The sequence below is a fragment of the Vombatus ursinus genome, unplaced genomic scaffold (assembly GCF_900497805.2).
Source record: "Vombatus ursinus unplaced genomic scaffold, bare-nosed wombat genome assembly UNPS02015152.1, whole genome shotgun sequence".
Taxonomy (NCBI): Eukaryota; Metazoa; Chordata; class Mammalia; order Diprotodontia; family Vombatidae; genus Vombatus; species Vombatus ursinus.
In genome coordinates this window covers 3,376,338-3,391,656 of record NW_020954930.1, presented here as the reverse complement: position 1 = coordinate 3,391,656, position 15,319 = coordinate 3,376,338, and the positions used below count along the sequence as shown (strand labels likewise).

Genomic DNA, 15,319 nt, shown 5'->3' with positions numbered 1-15,319 from the left:
GCTGTGTGAATCCTGGGTAAATCACTTTATCTTGGTCTGCCTCAGTTTGCTCTACTGTAAAATGGGGGTAACAATAGCACCCACCTCCCAGGGTTGTTGTAAAGACCAAATGAGATAACATGTATAAAATGTTTTATAAACCGTAAAAGGCTATATAAATGTCAGTTATTAAAAATATACATGTGTTTTTTATATATATATATAAGTAAATATATACACATGTCTATGTGTGTATATTATATGTACATATACGTATTGCATGTAGATGGAGATGGGTGTACGTGTATGTGTATGTGCGTGAAGGCACACTCGTATGTCCATGTATATGTACACCATATACCTGGAATATTTTCTAGTCACTGGATCACAGGATCCTAGCTCTAGTGCTCTAGCTCTGAGGCCAGGAACCTGAGGCCCAGAGGAGGGGAAATGACTTGCCCAAGGTCACATGGACCTTGGTCACCAGATGGTAGAGATGGCTTTCAAATCCAGGTCCTCTGACCCCAAATCCAGTGCTCATCCCCCTCTAGCATACATCAAGTCCATGAAGAGGAATTCTCCTCAAAACTGAATGAAGCCACAGGCTCTTACATTTGTACTTTAAAATGAGCACAACTTCTCATTCTTCATTCTCTTCCCTATAAAGATAACAACCATTTTTATAGCACTTTGTCTCATAAGCCTCTCAGCAACCCTGTGAAGGAGGTAGCACAATCTCCATTTCACAGAAGACACTGAGACTCACAAAGGCAAGCCACTTCGAAAGCCTGTAATGTGCTAGGCACTGTACTAGGCACTGAGGATTCAAAGACAAAAGGAAGGATCAGAGACAGGATTTGAACAGGTGTCTTTCTGCCCCTGACGCTGCCCCACCCCCATCCCACCTCCAGGATCCTGTCCTGACATGTTCACACCTCCTGCCCAAGGTGTCAAAATCCCTGCTAAGCTTCTCTCTGCTGCAGTGTGAGGAGGTGTGAACGTGCCTCCTCTGGGTACTCCCCTTGGCCTTCCTGGAAAGCACACAGATGATGCTTGAGGAGTCACAGGCTTCAGGCATCCTTAGACTTGGCATTTAAAAGATGGCCCGCAGCAGGCCCAGGAGACAGGCCTCAGCCCGGGATACCAAGGAGCCAGTAGGATACTAGGGCACACCCATTACATGTGCAAAAACACTGAGTAGCTTCCCTAAGCATGGAGACTGGGAAACTCCCCAGAGTTAAGACTGAGCAGGCCAATCAGCCACACTCGCCAATGATTTCATTTCACATCATGAAAAATGATTTCTGACCTTGTGAGCTTGGTAAAATGAAGGCAGGCTGGGGGGTGGAGAGTGGGGAGGAGAGCAAAGGGGATGAACTACATAGTGCAGGAAGCTCATTACCAGAACATCTGCATCAAATGTTTGGTCATGATGCATGCATTGGAATACTCAGGAATGGGGTTATCATTCTTTCAGCCACTTACATATCCAGACACACAGAACCGGCTTAAGCAGAGTCCAACCAGAACAAGGATTTTTCTTAACCTGGGGTCCTAGATATCGGGGGGGGGGGGGGTTCCATGAACTGGGATGGGGAATAAAAGTCCATCTTCACTTTCACTGACCTCTAACTGAAATTTAACATTTCCTCCAATTATTTAAAAACACAATTCAGAGAAAGAATTCATCCACAGGCTTTCCCAGACTGCCAAAGGGGTCCATGACACAGAGAAGGTTAAGAAACCCTAGGCTAGAGAAGGACCATCAAAGACTCTCCTTTATTAGAGCACTGGCTCTGGAGTCAGGAGGATCTAAGTTCAAATCCGACCTCAGACACATAACACTCACTAGCTGTGTGACTCTGGGCAAGTCACTTAACTCCAACTGCCCCACAAAAAAACCAAACCAAAACAAAACTCTCCTCTAGTTACCAAAAGTGAGCCTTCTATGGGCCTCGGAAAAGACAGGCAAACTCACACCTTGCTACGTTTCTTCACCGCTTTCCCTAATTCAATCATTTTAGAGCAGTTTCCCTCTCTATGTACATCTTCTCATCCTTCTGCCAGTCTGAGGACCAAGGAAGTCTCTCCTCAAGCCACTGGTGCCCGAGAATCCATGACAGGATGACAGGCCTTCTCTCTCCTGAAGGCCTTTGTTCCAGTATCTACAGTCCCTTCTTAACTATTTCTCCTTTGCCTTCAAACATGCTTGGAGCTTCTCTACCCTAAAAAAAAAAAAAAGCTAAAAACCCAACCCCTTCCTTCAACCTGGCCCCATCCTGCCAGCCCTTCTGACTCCCCACCAAGTTTTTCCTTTCCAACAGCTTTGTCCTAAACTCTTCAATCTGGCTTCCAATCCCAGCGTTCCACTAACCTCCTCCTCTAGCAGGCCACCATTCATCTCATCCTTCAAGGTTCAACTGAATCCAACCTCTTTCAAAAAGCCTTCCTTAATGATTCCAATTTACATGGAACCAGGGCATCTCTGTGATGCTGAGTGCCCAAACTAATTGGGGACTTGGGGATACTCTTTCTCTGACATTCAATAGGTAGGTAGGTAGATAAGTAACTAGCTAACCAGCTAGCTAGAGAAACAGACAGACAGACAAACAGACAGGTAGATCTCCAAAAGATCTTGGAAGATGGACTTTACAGCCCAGTGTCTACACAGTTCTTATGAGATTTATTTGGCTCCTAAAATGGATTTTTGAAGGCTGAGGACCCCTACAGAGGGTTAAATGAGGTTGCTGAACAGAAGCCAGGTAGACTGCCCCAAGGTTAAGATTAAATCTTTCATTTTTACCTCCTGTCTGAGTCCATGGTCCCAGACAACTATCTGATTTAGGATTAGGAATTACTAAAATTTCCCCTTGGGCTTGGCACGTAAATGAATTTTAACAAAACCTAGATCTAAGTAAAGGAAACAAGAGGTCATTGTCCTCCATCCTCCAGGCTTGAATTTCTGCTTTTATTCTATACGTGTGTTGGCAGCAAAAACAAAAGCAATACATCTTGGCTTTGTTGCTATATTTTGGCCAGGGAAAAGCCTCATGGGTCCCCTAAATATCATATCTGTGTGTATTGTATATGTATATGTATATGTATATGTGCATGAATATACAGATATAGTCTGCCCCAGAAGTCTTAGAATGGTTTTAAGCTATTAAAGTTATTAAAGCTTAAAACTACATTAAGACTATTGGGACAGCCTATATTATATTGTATAGAACACAATATTATACTGTATTTTTTCTAGAGGTTTCTTGCGTGCTTGTTTTCCCTTCCCAGCTAAATTACCAACTCCTCAATCACAGACAACATTCCTCTGTTTCTCCCCTAACTTCTAAGGTGCCCAGCCCAGTGCTGGCCAAAAATTAAGTCTCAAATTTCTGGACCAAAACTCCTCATGTTGGGCCCTGATGGAGGAAAGGGTCATGACAAGGTCACCATCTCTTACCTCGCTGGCACCACACTGCACCATTACTTGAGACATAAAGATGACACTGCCCAAAGTTTTTATATCATCTCCTTCCCAGCCCTGAATGGTTTCGGAGAGAATTTGCAACTCCAGCTGCTTCTTCTTTCTCAGGTCCTGACACTGGGCCTGTGGAGCCAAAGCACAGCCTCTTTTGTTACCATTCTCATTCAAAGCGGGACTCGCTTTCTGGATTCAAGTCAGAGAGGATTTTTGGTGATAAGACTGGCAGAAGATTGGCCCACTCACTGCAGGCCTTGGAGGGGTAGAAAGGTACAACTGTGCAGAATGCAAGCCCCTGGAGGGGAGATGATCACTGAATCTCAGAGCTCAAAGGAAAATAAATCAGAGGTTGCTAATCCAATCTGTACACGAACACGCCTCTTCTCTATTTTCTCAACAAGTGGTCATCCAGACTTTCTTTGATCCCATTTAAGGAAGAGATGGCCACCACTTCCTATGGCACATAATTCAACTTTAGGATGTTCCTTAAGGTTGCAAAGGTTTTCCATACTTTAAATAGAATTCTACCTCTTTGCAACTTCTACCCAATGGTCCTAGGTCTGCCCTCTAGGGCCAAGCAGCACAAGGTTAATTAATCCCTCTTCCAAGTGCCAGCCACCCTGCAAATACTTGATGGCTATCAGCTTCCCCTTAAGACTTTTCTTCTCCAACCTAAAAATTCCCAGTTACTTTGCTCAATCCCCATGTGGCATGAATTCAACGGCCTTCACCAGCCTGATGGCTCTCCTGTGGATGCTCCCATATCATCCGTGTCCTTCATAAAACAGAGTGCTTGGAATGGAATGTAACACTCCAGATGTAGCAGTACAACCATGGTTGAGCCAGATGGTGTTACCACCATCATAGTCCTGGACATTATGTCTCTCTTAACACAGCCTAAGATTGCATTTGCTTTCTTGGCCACAGTATCATGCTATTGACCTATGCTGGGCTCTCTTACAGTCCCCTGATATCTCTAGATCTCTATATCTAGTCATGCCTTCCCCATTGTATTCTTACCAAGGTGATTTTTTGGACCAAGTCTAAGATTTTATATATTTTATATCCATATTAAATTTCCTCCCTGTGATCCAATACATTACCAGCCCTGTCAGCTTTGGGTTATCTGCACATCTGATAATGCCTTTATGCAGGTCACTGATTAAAAAGTGAAATGGCATAGAGACAAGTAGAGATCCCTGGGTCACTCCACTGGAGACTTCCTTCCACTTTGCCATGGAACCATTAATGACTTTTCTTTTAATCCAGTTATTTGACCAGTTCCAGATCCATCTAACTGTGTTTCTCTAGCCCATGTCTCTCCAGATTTTCCACAAGACTATCATGAATGACTTCACCAACTGCTTGGCTAAAATCTCAATTTTGCTCAGTCCCTACGTAGCTTCTTGAAAATGAGAGAAAACAGACAATAAGATGAAAATAACCCAAAGACTGAAAAGAAAATCCTAGTCTTTATGTCATCACCATTCAGATCAATCTCGTAATGAAAACATGTTTTATGGCTTACATTTTAATTAGGCCAGCAGTAGGTCTCTATAAATAATGCAATAAATTGTCTTAGGAGAAGATGAAGAAAATTACTTGTAATTCAGAATGAGCTGGGGTTGGCAAGAAACGCTAAGGACGATGAAAAGGACCTTTTTTAGATTACAGGCCAGAGTTAAAAGACAATGGATAGAAGTATAAAGTTGTGTACATAAAGAGAAACAGATTTAGACTTAATGTAAGGGAGAAAACTTCCTAAAGACTCCAGCTGTCCCAAAGTGCAGCAGGCTGCCTGAGAGGCGGTGAGCTCCCCCTTCACTGGCGGTTTTGAGGCAAAGGTTGGGAAACTATCAGGTGTGATGTGAAAGGGACTCCTGTTCAGATACCTGCTGACTTCTGAGACTTCTTCCAACTTGGAGAGTCTGGGATAAACCAGTTCCATGATGACAAAGAAAGAAAGCTCCGACTCCCAGTTTGCCAACTATGTGCTATGGCTACACAAGCATCAAAATTCTATTAAATTTTAACATTGGAGAACAATTCAATGGCATCCTTCCCATAGTAAGTGCATACATGAGCTACGTTCTAAATGAGGTAGGCTGTTTTCAGTTCATGCTTTCCCTAAAACCTTTGCTGTCTTCTTCAATGAAATCATCACATCTTTTCTCAAACCGTATGAGGCAAAGGATATAGCCAAAAGTTCCTTAGCCTCAGAGTCGGGCAAACCTATTTTGAATGCTGTCTATCTCACTTCCTAGCTGTGTGGCTAAAATGGAACCGAGTAGAGAAAAGGAAAAAGCAGGACCACTAAATACTTGGAGTAAGTAACAGAAGGGAGGCTCTTTCCATAGAGAAAGGAGCTGGACCGTCTAAGGAGGAAGTGCTTGCTCACTTCCCAAGCAATGAGGATGTGGCTGGATCTCATCAGGTGAGAATCCATCTACTATGGCTCAGAGAAAGAAAAGATGAGTTGCGTGACTGGTGACTCCCACCCGAGGGGAGAAGGAGGCAGTTATATGTCAAGGTAACACATATAACACAGAGCTCTACTGTCCTCTGGGATGTGACAGAAAACCTTCCAAGATCTATCAAAACGGATGACAACTCCCTAGTTTCAACGATTTAGGTAGGCACAAAGGATATGGCCAAATGGAGCCTAGAAATTATTGTCAAAGATTATGAAGTAATGAGCAAGAAACTGAAGAGCTCAGAGACACAGGTGGTGTCATCATCATTGCTGCCCATCAAGGGCAAAGGTTTCAGAGGAAAAATGAAGGCTTGGTAAGTGAACAGCTGGTTAAGAAGATGGCAAGTGAGAGTAAACTTTGGATCTCTAGACCAAGGCTCAAAATACAGAAATGTGAGGCCCATGGCCAGGGATGGGATACACTGGGCAAGAGCAGTTAAGAAAGTATTTGCCCAAAGTCTTACAAATCTAATCAAAAGAACTTTATACTACGTGGAAGAGGGCAGGAGAAAACGATTTATTTCCATCAATTTCAATTCCATTGGTTCTCAAACTTTCAGTGGCAGAACCCTTCAATTTAAACAAAACTTTGGCAGAATTCTTGCAGTAAAACTCTCTAAAATGATTCTTGTTAATGCCTCTTAACAGACAATACAAGATTCGTTTTAAAAAATAAACCTGGGGTGCTTCAAGGTTCCCTGCAGCACGGTTGAGAAACACTGCTCTATACCATAGGAAGAAGCTACAATGTGGGAAGAACAGCAGTAGAGATGGTCAAAAATTCAAAGGAGACAAATCCAAAGGAGATGGGAGCAGCAAGAACTACAGCTTCAGACAGCTAGACACAAATGCCCAAGGAATGAGTAACAAGCAAGGTGAACTAGAGATCCTACTGCAGGGAGGCAAATGTGACCTCTGTGAAGTCACCAGGACTTTCTGGGAGAGGCCTTGACAAGTGAAATATGGATCCAAAAGGACAGAACGTATTCAAAAGGATAAAGATGCACAAAGACAGGGGGAGTACAATTTTATATGGAGTGTCAAAAAAAGTCTAGGAACTAGACTTGAAAAGCATGGTAGAGAGCACTTGGGTAAAGATGAACAGAGGCATAAAGCAAAGCACCACTGTCATTTGGAGTATACTACAGACCACCCGGACAGAAAGAAGAAATGAATAAGGCATTGAGGAAACACATTCTTAGCCTGCCACAAAGCCAGGATCATAGGACTTCAATCATATAGACACCCACTGGAGCTCTCTCTACTGAAAGTGGAACAACTAATACTTTCTTGACTTGCCTTAATGACGATTTCATTCTTCAAAAGGTAGAGGAAGCAAAAAAGGGGAACGTCTATTCTGGATCTGACTCTCATCAACAAGGAGCAACTGTACTGAGAAATTTGTAGGGGGAAGTGATCATTCCATCATAGAATTTATAAAAGAAAAAGAGAGGAAAGTTGGCCAGAGACTGATGTGCACTCTGTGTTTGGGGAGAGCAGGTTTCAAAGTAGGATCCCATGGATTAAAGTTCTACAGGGAAAGTCAGCCCGAGGGTGATGGGAATTTTTCAAGAATGAAGTTCTAAAGACACAAAAAGAAACAATTCTGATGAAGAAGAAAAAGACTCAAAGGACCAATAGGGATAAACAGGAAACTCATCACCCAACTTAGATGTGAAGAAGACGTGAAGAAAAGCTGAAAGCCAGGACAGGCAGAGGAAGATCAGTGGACAACACGGCACAGGGAAGTGTCAGGATCGATAAGGTTCACAACGAGTTGAGGCTGGCAAGGGATGCATGCTGGGGGGAACAAATAAGGATTAGGTCGGTTTGTTCTCTCTTTTTTTAGTGCTGTGCTGGTTAAAAGAGGAAGATCAAGGAAGGGACAGGACCTCTGTACAAAGTGGTTGGGAGGATAATCAGTAGTGACAGATTACTGGGAAGGTAAAGCTGCCCAATTCTTACTTTGCTTCTGTTTTTTGCCGAAGAGAATGATCTTTGGGCTGAAACGAGCACGGAGGGGAGGAGGAAATGAGGAGGTGATACCTGGCATAGGGAATAAGACAGTAAGCGAGCACTTAGCTAAGGCCCAGATGGACAACAACATCAGGTCCTGAAAAGAAATGATAGCTGTGCCCCCATCAGTGATCACTGAAAGATGGGGGATGATAGGAGAGGTGCTACAGGACTGGAAAAAGGCAAATGTCTGCTTCCCTCTTTTTCAAAAAGGGTGGAGAGCAATCTACAAACCCTAGACCAGTGCATCTCACTGTGACACCTGGCAAAACCCGAGAATGTGTCATTAAAGGGTCACAGAGGGCCAGCTGGGCTTCATCAATAAGAGGCCAGGCACAGACACCTCCCTTCTTTTTGTTTTTTTGACAAGACTACCAGTCTGGTAGATCAGGGAGATGCTATAGACATAATGTGCCTGAATTCTTAGCAAAGCAACTGATAAAGTCTCTCAAACTACTCTTCTGGAAAAGATCGAGAGATGAGTGCTAGACAATTGTGTAGTTTGCCAGAATCAGAACTGGTCAAATGGCTGAGCCCAAAGAATAGTCTTGAATGCTTCAATGTCACCATAGAATAAGGTCTCCAGTGGAGTGCCTCAGAGATCCGGATGTGGTTCTAGTCTGCTGAACATTTTAATCAATGCTTTGGATAAAGGAACAGATGGTATTCTCGAGTTGCAAGCAACACAGACCTAGGCATGATAGACAGGGTGGGGGGAGGGGGAGGGAAGGAAGGAGGGAGGGAAGAGAGAGAGAGAGAGAGAAGTCAGCAGGTAGGTAGAGAGGGCGATAGGTCAGTAGGTAGATAAATATAGATAGAGAGATAGAAAGACAGACAGATAATACATTGGTGCAAAGATTCTCACAGGCTTGAACGATGGGTCAAAATCTAATAAGATTAAATGTAATAAGAATAAGTAATTAATGTTTTACATTTAAGTAAAAAAATGAAAACAACTTCATGAAACTAAGATTTGGGAAGCATGGCTAGCAGGCAGTCTAAGTGAAAAAGATCTGGTGGTTTCAGTGGACTACAGGATCAATATGGATCAATACTAATATGTTAGCTAAGAAAGCAAATGCAATCTTAGTGTGCATTAAGAGAGGCATGGCCAAAAAAAAATAAAAAAAAAAAAGAGAGAGGCATGACACCCCAAACTAATGACCCGGACCTGATGGTAGGTGTCGTACTTTGCCCTGGTCAGATCACATCTGGAAGGAACACTGTACTTAATTCTAGGTACCATACTTTAGGAAGCATATGGAGATGTCCAGTGGACAGAGACTGGGGGGGAGGGTGGGGTAACAGTAAAAAAAGGCCTTGACATCAAGTCATATGAGGATCAGTCAAAGGAGCTGGAGAGGAGATGACTTAAGAAGGCCATGAGAGGTGTAGTCAAGTACTAGAAGGAGTCACACATGGTAAAAGGAAAGGCTTGTTTGGCCTGGCCCTGAAGGGCAGAACTAAAAAGAATGCTTGGGAGTTCAAAAAAGGCAAATTTCATTTGATGCCAGAAAAAAAAAAACTTCCCAACAGTAAAAGCTGCCCCAAAGTGGACTGGGCCACCTTGGGAGGTAATGAGGTCTTCGGGCAGAGGTTAGGTATGTTATTAGGTGATTCTTGTTCACCGATAGGCTGGACAAGATGGTCTTTTTCAATTTCAAGTTTGTGACTCTTTGTCACTGCATAAAGTACTTCCCCTCTCTGGGTCTCAGTTTGCATCTCCATGAAATGAGGAATATTGGACCTACCTCACGTGAACTGCAACATGCCAAATTTAGAGCAGGAAGAAACCTTAAGGACCATCTAACTAAACCCCTTCATTTTACAGAGGAGGAAACTAAGGCCAAGAAAGGGAAGTCATTTGGTCAACAAGCATTTATTAAGCACTTACTGTTTGCCAGACCCTATGCTAAGTGCTGGAGATACCGAGAAAGGCAAAAACAAAACAAAAAACCATAACTTGACCAACGTCACAGAGGCAACAAGAAAGAGAAGCAGGATTCACACCCAGGCCCTCTAACTGCAGCTCCGGTCCTCTTTCCATTTCTATAATGACATGTGTGAAACGGCTACTGGATGGTATCATAGATGAAAAGTCAGCCTTGGAGCCAGCAACTTCTCTGAACCCAATTGGCTGGGGATCCCTGGGTAAGTCACCTAATGTCTCAGTGATCTGAGCAACTCTCAAAAAATCCTCATTCACAGAGAAGGCACCAGTCTCCACTGGTAGAGGGAGCTTCCTCGTTGTAATGAAGAAATCACAAGGTCAGTCCTGAGCCTCCTATAATTTTGACCAACACCCTGTGTGGAAGGGTCAGAATTCAACATAGCCTACCAATAAAGGACTATAATCTGAACCCTGGGGAATAAGGTAAAGGCACAAAATAAGATGAGGGAGGCAGCAAGGCTAAGCAGGCCAAGCTATGCACTGTAGACACTGAGCAAGGCAGTCCCCTGGTCCTGAAGTCGATGGGGATTAGTAAATCACTTGCAAATATTCCCTTGCCAAGAAAAAAAGGAGGGAAACCAGCAGAGATGATGCTATATCACAAAGTACCCAGAGGACGAAAGAAGGAAAGGTTCTTTAAAGTTGAGAGATCTCCAGAGTCTGGCTACCTAAAGTCCCTGTGACCACTCCCCCAGGATCCTCTTATGTCTTTTCCTTGGCGATTTCAGGGAAATGATGACTTGAGCATAAGGAGCTGAAAAAGATGATGACCACCCTCAAAGACCTGAGACTGCAGGTGTCCTTGGAAGGGCAGGTCCAAAACTCCATGAAGCGCTTTTTTCCTTCGTGGTATTAGGAGGGATTTTTACTTCCTTTGCTATGAATGAACTTCCACTTTCTTGCCTCTTGGTAGTTGGCTCCGACAATCATGTCAGGCTCATTTCGGTGACTCATGAGTTGCACAAAGTACAAGGTGGTCTATACTGGGGTAGAGATAGACACAAAAGGAAATCCCCCACCTACACACTGGTGCTTTATGTGGCAGATATTGAAAATGCATTGACTTCATACACTAAGGTTTACAAGCTTTGATAGGTAAGCACAATTTTTTGGAATATGGAGAAGACAAAAGTTAAATGAAACCTGAACCCAGTGGTACTGCCCCTAAGCCCACTGTTTCCACTCTTGAGACCTTTGCATTTGGAAAAAAGTGTCAGCTTTGAGTCACTGGTTTTAGGGACGCAGCACAGAAATGGGGACCATCACCTACCGCCAGTGCCTTGAACGATCCAATAGCTTTCAGAACATCCTGGTGGTCTAGATGAGACTCCTAGGAAAAGAGAGAAAGTCCTTAATTTTTGAACCACCCCATTCTCTTTCATTACAAGAAGGATTGGGCAGCTGGTTTCACATCACAGATTCTGTCACCGAGAAGTCCCCGTTTCCCCTTTTGTCATTTTCATTTAGATCCCTATAAGAATTCTGTGCTTTGCTTCTCAGGATTCCCAGGCCATTCTCTAGAACTATTGTAATACAAACATTACACCTCTAATCTGTATCAACAGTAATCTCCACACCGTAAGTTGATGTCAATGATATCACAGATTCAGAAAGAAGAGGAGAAGGAAGAAGAGAAAGAAGGATTCTTTCAAAGGGAGGTATCATTGGGCCAGAGTGCCAGGAGTGAAGGAATTTGGGGTGCAGTGTGGGGGTTATAGCAGTCAGCCAAATCTGCTTTTCAAAAATGTTTGTATACTGATGTTATAGGACCCAACCTAAACTCACCTTGGAAAATTTCAATGTTTCCTTCCAAAGATGACTTCTGAAACAAGGCCCTAGAATCTCATGGAAATTATAACCCCAAGTAAGTCATCAAAGTGGAAAATATGAATAGATTCCAGACAGGTTTAGATCAAGTCCCAGATGATGGATCTATAGCCAGTTACAACAGGAAGACAGAGATATTTGAGTTACCTCTCTAACTTCTGAAAGTCAATGTCACCAAAGGGCAACTTTAAACACTCTCCTTTGGGCCATCCTTTGGTGATAGAATACTAAGTTGTATGGACTATGGCTTTGATCCAGGACAGATATATAAGGAAGCTCAAAGCCCAAAAAGGCTTTACTGGGTCACATAAGCATAATAAATGCAGTAATTTGCTTTAGAAATGGAAAGATAAAGGCATTCCCTCTGGGCTTAAGTTTTGTGCTATTTTTAAAAATATATATATATATATTCTTTTTCATTAAATGCCTTTGCTTTGAACTAATTGTAGTGCCCCAGCTGACTAGTAAAGGTAAACAAATTGTGGAGGTTCCTGAGCTATGGCTCTGAGTGGCCACAAATCCACAGTTTACTCTGAACCTGAAGTAGCTTTATCTGAGGGACCTACTCGGCTAGTTTGAGGGTTCTCCTGGGTGCTACTGCTGTTTTTTTTTTTTAATGTTCTTACAATGAAGGAGCAGGGAGAAAGAGACTAGACTCCTTCTAGATTCAAGTTGTTACTTTTCAAATTTAATAGGGTGGATAAGACAGCAGAAGTTGGTATTCAATGCTGTCACTTTTATGTTCTGATCCGCCATTTAGCTTAGCTGCCCTGTCAAGAAAGTCAGAAAGTCAGACCCAGCTAGAGATGAGTTATCATCAGATACTGGAAGGAGCCATGCACCAAATGGAGGTATAGGGGGCTTTAGTGAAGGGGAAAGTCAAGGAGGAGGTTCAAGCAGGGAAAAGGTTGGTCTTTTTTTTTTATGGCTTTCTTTTGCTCCCTTAGCCTGGGCCATTCATTCCTGAGCATGCACAATGCTAAACGACAGCAGAAATGGATTTTTCACAGCTGGCAATGGGCAAGCCTCAGACAGTTCAATTGCTGGAAAGGTAGCCAGAGGTCAGCTCCTCGCTGAGCCCCAACGGAAGCCCCACTCTGGCAGCCTTCACTCAGCAGCTCCCCCACTGCCTCCTGGCTTCAGGCAGGTCCTGTACCCTGAGAATGTGGTTTTGCACACGGCAGGGCTAGCAAAGAAGTACACAGACTCTTTCTTTAAAGTTAACTGAGCCTTTTTAAAACCTCAAACCTTTTCCCCAGACAACAGGAAGAGCAACTAGGGTAAATGCAACCTCCTCAACTGGGCCCTCTTCCCCCACCTACAGCCACAGAATATATAGACATGATAGCACAGGACTAGGCACACAGTAGGTGTTCATGAAATGCTTACTGGCTGAAATATTTCCAAGAAGCGTCAAGGGTCTGTTACCCATTTAAGGCCTCAGCCCAAGTCACAATTATTCAAATGAGGTTGCTGTAGCTATAGTACAATTATCCTGGGTAAAACAGAGACTCCGAATGTAAAGGTGGGCCCTTCCATCTCTTCAGAGGTGGGGCACTACAGGTATGGAGCACTGTATATACCGTCAGACTTAGTCGATGTGTTGGCTAGTTTTGCTGATGCCCTTTGTTTCAATTTCTCTTTCTTATCCTCTATGAAGAAGGCTGGAAAGTAGAGGGAAAGGGGTCTATTTGGAAATAAAGGAGACAGAAGAACGAAAGAGATCAATAAAAATTGTCAAAGTGGGAGAAAAGAGGTGAACGTGTGTCAACGGTCACATGTTTGTACATCGACATGTGAAGAAATCAACCCTGAATTCATTTCTGACTTTAGACTTCCCTGGGAAGCACCTGAAATTTTTACTGCGACCTCGAACATTAAGAGACTACACTCAGAGCTTGAATTGAGTTGTCAAAACAATAAACAAGAGTAAGAACAACAGAGCTCCTCTGGGAGCCCCCAAGCTACCTGGCTGCAGGGCCCCAAAGGCAGCAGCACAGCACCTAGTTCTAGCCTGGTCTCATTAAGCTGCCTTGGGCGCTCACGGATGGGCCAAAAGGAAACCCGGGGCAGGACAAGTGGGGAGAAAGGCCTTGCCGAGAACCCCAATCTGGGGCTGCCGCTACACAGTGCTCAGAGCTCAGCTGGTTCAGTTTCCTCATGGAGAGGATAAGCTGGGTAACCTGGGGACGAGGCCAGCAGGAGGCCCAAGGCCAGCGCCCTCCACATGGCCCACTAGGGCTGCCGTCTGCCTCTTACCTCCATGTGGCGCTCCAGCTCTTGGAGGAGAGACACGTATTTTTCCAGTCGCATGAAGGGCTTGCTGAGGTTCGTCGTCAATAGGAGAATTCCTGGATTGGCGGCCCCCTGACTCTCCATAAACTTTTCCAGACTGTCACTAGGGAGAAACAGAAGCACTCTTCACTTCATGGGCCAGGGGAACGTTACCAGGGCCATGCTGTTGTTGGCCCCTAGAAGGAGCCAGACCACAAGTGCTCCATGATGCCAGTCTGGATTGAAGAAGCACCTACTATGTGCCAGCACTTCACAAATCCATTCTCTCATTTGATCCTCACAACAACCCTGGGAGGTATTATTATCCCCATTTTACAGGCAAAGAAAACTGAGGCAAAGAGAGGTCAAGTAACTTGCCCGGGGTCACACAGCTCCCCTTCACCTCTATCCTTCCTGTCACTCAGGTTCCCAATAACAGTCACCCATGACTCTTCTCCAACCCTCATGTTCCACATTCAATCAGTTGGCCAAGTCTCATCAACTCGGCCTCCACATCTCGCTTGTCATCTCTTCCTCTTCACTGGCAGAGCTGCTTCCCCAGCTCATGGTCTTCATGGCCTCTCCCCTGGACTACTGCAATAGCCTCCTAATTGGCCTCCCTCCCTCCATCTTCTCCCCTTTCCAATCCATCCATCCTCCAAACTGTCACACTAACATCTGCAAAGCACAGTTCAGGCTACGGCCGTTCCCAATTATGTCTACGAGACAATACCAACTCTGCTTGGCTTTGAAAACCCCCCACGATCTAGTTTCAATCGACCTTTCCCGATTGGTTTCATATCAGCTAGGTGGTCAAGGTGCTGGACTTGGAGTCAGGAAGACCTAAGATCAAATCCTGCCTCAGACCCTTAGCTGTGTGACCCTGGGCAAGTCACTTTGCTTCTGTCTGCTTCAGTTTCCTCAAAATTTCAAGTGTTATGTAAATACTAGCTAACATCATGATGATGATATTTCTACCTCTCACAAAGTACTTTCCAGCCAAATCGCTCCCATCTCCTGCTCCTCTTTCTGGGCTCCCCTTTGTCTTGGAGAAGCCTCACCTCCATTCAGGGCTCAACTTAAGTGTCATCTACTCCTTATATGAGGCCTTTCCTGGCACCAACCCCCTGCACCGTCAAAGGAGAACGCGATGAGAGAGCAAACGGAAAGCTCTATGTTTGCAGAAGCAGCACCAAATGGGAAGGCAAAAAGAATCCCAGTGATGGCAGCCAGGAGGGCTGGCTTAGAGGCTGGGCCGCTGCCTGGCGGGCCAAGGCACCTGAAGCAGAGAACTGTCTCCACCTCCAGACCCGCACAGTCA

The 15,319-nt window shown here is 44.3% G+C and overlaps 1 protein-coding gene across 4 annotated transcripts in view; it reads right to left on the bottom strand.

Moving 5' to 3' along the window:
* The window catches only part of ARHGEF6 (Rac/Cdc42 guanine nucleotide exchange factor 6), a 120,235-nt gene that overhangs the window by 21,006 nt on the left and 83,910 nt on the right, over positions 1-15,319 (bottom strand). For all 4 annotated transcript variants that reach the window (XM_027846412.1, XM_027846413.1, XM_027846414.1 and 1 more), the window contains 3 exons: positions 13,984-14,122; positions 11,168-11,227; positions 3,437-3,583 (listed from right to left, as the gene is read on the bottom strand). In XM_027846412.1, coding sequence (XP_027702213.1) covers positions 3,437-3,583; positions 11,168-11,227; positions 13,984-14,122 — 346 coding nt within the window. The remainder of the gene's footprint in view (positions 1-3,436; positions 3,584-11,167; positions 11,228-13,983; positions 14,123-15,319) is intronic.